This window comes from Camelus dromedarius, chromosome 2 (genome assembly GCF_036321535.1).
Source record: "Camelus dromedarius isolate mCamDro1 chromosome 2, mCamDro1.pat, whole genome shotgun sequence".
Lineage (NCBI taxonomy): Eukaryota > Metazoa > Chordata > Mammalia > Artiodactyla > Camelidae > Camelus > Camelus dromedarius.
This window is the reverse complement of record NC_087437.1, coordinates 27,011,733-27,018,832: the sequence shown is the minus strand read 5'-3', so window position 1 is coordinate 27,018,832 and position 7,100 is coordinate 27,011,733. Positions and strand designations below refer to the sequence as shown.

The window sequence follows — 7,100 nt, the reverse complement described above, 5'->3', positions numbered from 1 at the left end:
TGTTAACATTTCGGGCACAAAGAGTTTCATCTTCTGACCAGGATGGACACCTACATTGAAAAAAAAGAATATAAAAAAAAATTTTAATAGAATATAACATCATATGTTAAAACATTAAAGTTTGCAATTCTGTTTACTATTTAAGGAAAAATACTTATGATGTCAAGTCAGTTACTAATAGTTTTAGTCAGAGTATGTAATAAAAAAACACTGTCCCTTTTCATTCAAACACTAAACAAAAGTTAAGATGATGTTTTTTACTATATTACATTCCTATATACAAAATCCTTAAAGATCTAGATTTTTATCTAAATTATTTTCTAAATCAATATCAGAGAAACAAATATTATACAATAAATATATTTAAAATATCTTAAAATAATTAGTATTTTAAAGCATTTATTTACCAATTTTGCATTTTTTTCTGGATGAAAGACTTCAGACATGTCCCAGTTTTCACATCATAAAGTTGCAGGTTGGGTATCCCAGCTGTATCATCTTTAGAAGCTGCCATAAAAACAAACTTTTTTGCAGTAAAGTAGTAAAAGGGTTTCATTCTTACAAGAAATTTGAAAAGGACTATAAAGATCAAATAAAAGAGTTGCTTTAAATCAACTTTCCTCTCTGGCTTTAACTATGGATTTAATCATCCATTCCTAAAGCCATGATACTATGACAACTATTTGAGAAGTTTAGTATTTCTAAAATGAGTTAATTACTACAGATTTTAAGAATACTTAAGGGATTTCTTATTTATGAAGTTTAACAAAGTTTGCTGTTAAATGGATTGAAGTGTCTTATTATAAAAGCTGTGTCTATAAGTCACACACATGAAAAAAAGTTATATAAAACCACTCATAATTCTCAATTGATTCTCAATTTCCCTTTTATTTACTTGGAAAAATAAAATTCATTAGAATCTGTGCCTCTTGGAAGAACAAACTCAGGAGGTTTATAATCCAATAATGAACTATTATCATATATCTATTCAACAATATCCACATTATTACAAAATGTTTCTTGAAATAAGCCCCTATACCAGTTCCCAATATTTTATTACTCATCTATGAAGCACAGCTATATAAAATGCTCATATTATTATATCTTTAAATGTGTTATTAAACTGCACACTATTTCCTACTCTTTCTCATAGCATATACATTTCTTAGATGTGTCTACTGTACTTCCTCCACTTATGATGATTATATAAAAGATTTTTCATTTTAAAGGTCATTATTGTTCTTGATTTTTGAGATCTTCTCTATCTAGTGGTTATCTACTTTCTAAAATTTCCCTTGAGTTTTTTACCCTCTATCTCATGATGGATCTTTTTATTAACTTACTATACCTTGAAATTACTTGAAGGATATTGTATATGGGGTATACAAGATTCATTGTTGATTAAAAATATTTATAAACACTATTTACTACCATAAAGATTAATTATTTTCTTCTGGGGGGATTAGGTTTATTTATTTATGTATTTATTTTTAGTAGGGGTACTGGGGATTAAACCCAGGACCTCATGCATGCTAAGCACACACTCTACCATTGAGTTATACCCTCCCCTCCTAATTACTTTCTTATAACCTTCTTTTTTCCCCACTGAATTGACTTGGTCTTGTCAGAATATTGTTACAACTGGGAAATACTTACTAGTGTAAGGCTGCCATGTTGCCAGGACAGTGTTTTTTGGCGAGAACTCAAGGCAAACTGTCTTTGGAAGGTCGAAGGAGTGCAGTAGTCCCTTGGTAGTGACATTGATAACATTTATTCTGGTTTCAAAAGAAATTACTTCAGCAATGAAATATTGTTTCACAATAACCAGCACTATCCAAAACATTCATACTTCTTTTCAAATACAGATCACTCTAAAGTGCATTTTTCATAAAAATCAATTTTCAGTTAGTTCTAGAAAATATCCAATAAACACTTTAAAAAATGTACATTTTGCCAAAAGGCCCCCATAAAAGGCTAGTGCTGGGAAATAATACAGAATTAGCAGAAAGGTAGAAGAGATGATTCCATCTTCAGCTGAAGAGGAAACAACAGGCCTTTACATGAACACAGAGCAAACCTACAGACAAGCCGAGGGCTGTCAAACCCAAGAGAAAACAGACGTGCTAAAGGAAAAGTATATTTTTAAATCTGAGTAAATGGAAACTAGCAGCTAGAAAAATCAGCAAGTAGACTTTTGATGTTTTATTAAAATTTCAGCAGTAGTCTCCAAAAGATATGACTAAGAATCACCATGGTACAATAATGACAGAAATGACAACATTGTATAAAAAAGTAGTTTCCATTTTGGGGGATGTTTTCTATGTATCATGTTCTGGTTTGACCACCTTATGTACATTTCCTCACTTAATCCTCATAACAGTTTTATAAGATAGATATTATCATCTCCATTTTACAAATGGTAAAACTGAAGCTTAGAAAACTTAAATAAGCTTAAGATTTGCCCAAGATCATTCTACTAATAAATTCCATAGCAAAGCTTTGAAACCTGTTTAGCCTGACTTGTTGTTATGTACTCTTTAGGGGGCAAAAAACAAAACAAAACTCCATTTCATTCCAGAAATTGCTTACAGTTACTTTGTTCAACTTAAGTTTGAGGACACTGGGTTAGGATATGCAGAAACTGATAAGCACAATTACTACGTATTGTTTAAAGACACCCCCCCCCCACATATGCTTACAACTATAGATTCTTTACAACTTAACTGTAAATGATATATTTTAGAATTACATGAAGCTTTCTTTTTTGTTGTTGTTGATAATCTTTAATAGTTATTCTTAGTTTAATGAAGGGCATTTATTTTAACTAAAAAAAAATACATACTTAAGGAAAAATCAGTTATAGCTTCAGATTTAATTAACCATGAACTCAGCAAATAGCACAGTCAATACTTGACACCTGCTTCTCTTGCCCTAGGAATAACATGTATTGTTGTGGCCTCAGATCCTTAGGGAAATAAATGCTAGGACCCAGGTAAAAAAAAATCTATTAAGAGGATAAACACAACATACGGGGACATATAAAAGGACAGAGTTGAGTTCAATAGAATGCCAAGAGAAGATACAAATGAAGTATATAAAATAATTAATAATAATTGCCAAAATGAAAACAGACCTATTAAACTCCAAGTTGTAGAATAACAGATACCTCAAAAAAGATAACAGATAATGAAAAGACGTATGGTATGTCCTATTAGGTAGTAAATTTTTACCAACTCATGATTCAAAAATAGTATAAACTAAAATATGTATTAAAAAATGAAAACCCAAATATCCACAATAGGGTACATTTACAGAAATAAGAAAAATTGAGAGTGCATCCTTTCTTTGAGGCTGAGATTAAGATTGTCTGTTAACATTGTAGATAAGACCCAATATAATTATATTCTTAATAATCTGAGAGTAGTAGTTTATTGGTTAGATTCAATAACTTTCAAAAAATTTAAAAAACTGATAAATCTTTTTAATTTTAAAAGTTAATTCTGCTAGCTACTTTAGTAATAAAAAGTGAATCAACTAGTTCAACAATCTTTTTAGCATTTTTAAAAATCAGGTGTTTAATCCAATCTGACTTAATAGTTGAAAGATCTAAGACTACGTTACTGCTGTGTAATAAACATGTAAAATGTATTTTTCAAACTGATGTATGCATTCTCTCCTTTTTAAAAGTCTAAGATACTTTATCTGGCTAAAAACAAAAACAAAAACAAAAAGAACTTTAAATTAAGCAACAAATATTTGGGCATTTTCTTGGTTCTGTGAACTGAAATGTAGTGACTATGGAAAAACTGAAAAGGATTGGTTTTCTAAGTGAAATTATGAGCATTTAATCAACATACTTATTTTCTGCAAGACCAATTTTGTAATCTGATTATTTTATGTAATATAGACCATACAAAACATACATTTGAATAAGTTATAAAATACTTAGATGATATTGCCATTATACACAATAAAACTAACAGCAATAAATATAGACATTTGTTACTAACTTAACAGTAAAGACAAAGTATCTAAATCTAAGGTAAACAAGCAAAAAGAATTATTCTCTAAATGTTAGTGCAGAATTTAAGAAACCCTAACCAATAACTTAGAGCACTATTTAAAACCACCTCTCAGCTTCTTTAGCATTAAATTAATTGTACTTTTTCATGTTACCTTTTAATTCTAGGTACTAAATAACTCAACTAAGTCATAGCACATAAATATAAACTAACACCTTTCAAGGTGTTCTATAGAAGTTATGTTGGAGATAATACCTAACCCCACCAAGATATTAAAAGACATAGTTTATTAATGACACCCAACTACATGTTATATTCAAATAATGTCAGTTATATTTTATATTCAAGACAGGCACATAAAATGTTATATAAATGAACACTAACTTTTCTCCATTGCTCCAGGCAAACAAGGTTCCATCCTTACTAAAGGAATAGACTTTGCAATTTTTCCCAGATTCCCTGAAAATAAGAAGAAAGTTTAAATTAATAAGCAATAATCCTTTTCTAAAAAATCTGATTAAAAAATCTTGCTATTAATTTAATGACTAAAAACTTACATAAATATTAGAAAATAATTAAAAAATGATTTAGTCCACCAAAATACTTTTCCTCTTAAAGTGCAGTGCCAACTATCACTGTAAAGTAAGCTGGAGATTGATTTTATACCAACAGATCAATCTTAAGTAAGAAAAAGAGCTCTTTTGTGTGCATAACTAGCGAATGTGGAGGTTACCAACTGTCAGTCCTGACCTCGAGAAGGCTGAAGGATTTCAACAGGGGGAGTTTATGAAGAATTTCCCAGACCACCTGCATAACAAAATAATGGTGGATAGAATATCCTCACCTGGCAACAAGGACCCCTGGATTTGAAGGACATAGACCTTCCATCAATTTCTCATGTGTAGAGAAAGAAAATTTAACAACAATAAGAGGATCTTCACATTAAGTAAATGTAGATGCAGGATTCTGGACAAAAACTGACTTGTGGAAATCGGACTTCTCGGCAATCTTCTAACAAATGATCAAAATTCTAAGTACTGTATTTCCCAACTGGAGATAGCTACTCCCAGTACGTGTTCTAGTCGTAACGAAGATCCAAACAGAAATGTGTGGGTTCGTACATGTAAATGACCTTACGTGTAGTCATGACATTAGATCAGAACTTTGTGGCTAATAAATATTTGAATTGTTAAATAATAATGCACTGAGAATTGACCAATATACCCTTCTTAAATTGGACACTATTTTTGCATTAATTCATCTGAAGATGACATTAACACAAGATAATGGTAGTTTATCCTTGTGTAGTTACTGAAACATTTTTTTCCTCTCTCACACAAACAACTATGATCAAGGTGTCCATCCTATACTTGTGCAACTCATTTCTGAAACTTAAGGCAGAATTTTACAATTATTCTTATTAAATTCTACTCATGTGTTGGCCTATTATTCCAGCCTACTGAGATCTACTTACATCTTTATTTTCTCTTTTAAAATATTTGTCATTCCTTCCAGATTTATGTAATATTTAAATTATAAAATGTCAATCTAAGCTAGCATCTAAATTAATTATAATGTTGGATGACCTCTGAACAAGTCTCTGTGGTTCACCAGTAGTCCTTCCCTCAAGAACCCTCCTACACTGTTGGTGGGAGTGTAGACTGGTGCAGCCACTATGGAGGACAGTATGGAAGTTCCTTAAAAAACTGAAAATTGACTTACCATGTGATCCGGCAATCCCACTCCTGGGCATATATCCGGAGAAAAATAAAATTCAAAAAGACACATGTACCCCAATGTTCACAGCAGCACTATTTATGATAGCCAAGACATGGAAACAACCCAAATGTCCATCAACAGATGACTGGATAAAGAAGATGTGGTACATATATACAATGGAACACTACTCCGCTATAAAAAAGAATAAAATAATGCAATTTGCAGCAATATGGATGGACCTGAAGATTGTCATTCTAAGTGAAGTGTGCCGGAAAGAGAAAAAAAAATGCCATATGATGTTTTTTATATAAGGAATCTAAACAATAATAACAATAATAATAAGGACACAAATGAACTACTTATTATTTATAACTAAGATGATTGATTTCTTGAATATGTGTAAGCACATTTGACTGTCCTTTATGATTGGATTACCACATTCTATTGATTTTTATTTTGTCGTTGGCTTTATTCCTTTGATAACTATGTAAGTTTAAAAAGCTAAAGCTCTTATCTGTTCTTAGAAACAATAATTAGTATATACATGTAAACTAAAAAAAATATGCAGGATACTGTATATATGTATTTACATGCAATATAATGTGTATGTGCAGTCGAACTGCAATAATTCTAACTAATAAAACAGAAAAAGGAAAAAAAAAGTACTTCCCTCAAACTAAAATCAACTGATTAATCAGCTGAATTCACAGCTCTTAACCAATGACAACTCTGCCATTATTATCATCTAACAAAAGACTTTCTCATTTTTCAGATACTCTGGTAAAATCATGTTTATAGTTCTATTCTGATGTGTCTGGAAATTCTACTCAGAAAGGAAATAAATTTGAAACAGTCTACTCTTAGCAATCGCATTTTAACTCTAATAATCATCCCCTTATCTTAATGATTATAAACTGTCCTTTTAATAACTCATTCTAGAATTATGTTTAAGATTGAAGGTAAGCTCTTAGACTGCAGTATCCAGAAGTCCGTTATTTTCTTAATCTCAGCAATTGGAAAATTTTGTCTATCTTCTTCTGGTACAATCATTTGAACAAAAAATTTCAAATATACACAAAAATAGAGATAAAATATGGTAACCTACCCATGCACCTACCACCAAGATTAAATAATTATGAACTTGTAGCCAATTTCCTTTAATCTACTCCCTATTTTTTTCACTTAATACCAGAATATTATAAAGCAAAACTAGATGTCATATCACTTTATACCTCTACACTTCAGTGTGCATCTCTAACTGATGAGGCTTATTTTTAGCAATTGTACTTAAATATAGTTTAATGTGATTTTATTATATTTAAAAACATTGTTCTGGGAAGGGTCCATAAGCTTCACAGA

At 30.6% G+C, this 7,100-nt stretch overlaps 1 protein-coding gene across 1 annotated transcript in view; it reads right to left on the bottom strand.

Annotated features, from left to right (window-relative positions):
• EIF2A (eukaryotic translation initiation factor 2A) overlaps positions 1–7,100 on the bottom strand; it is a 40,424-nt gene that overhangs the window by 15,842 nt on the left and 17,482 nt on the right. The window contains exons 3-6 of the mRNA XM_010986848.3: positions 4,407–4,481; positions 1,657–1,775; positions 408–507; positions 11–50 (exon numbers count right to left, since the gene is read on the bottom strand). Of these exons, the coding sequence (XP_010985150.1) occupies positions 11–50; positions 408–507; positions 1,657–1,775; positions 4,407–4,481 (334 nt within the window). The remainder of the gene's footprint in view (positions 1–10; positions 51–407; positions 508–1,656; positions 1,776–4,406; positions 4,482–7,100) is intronic.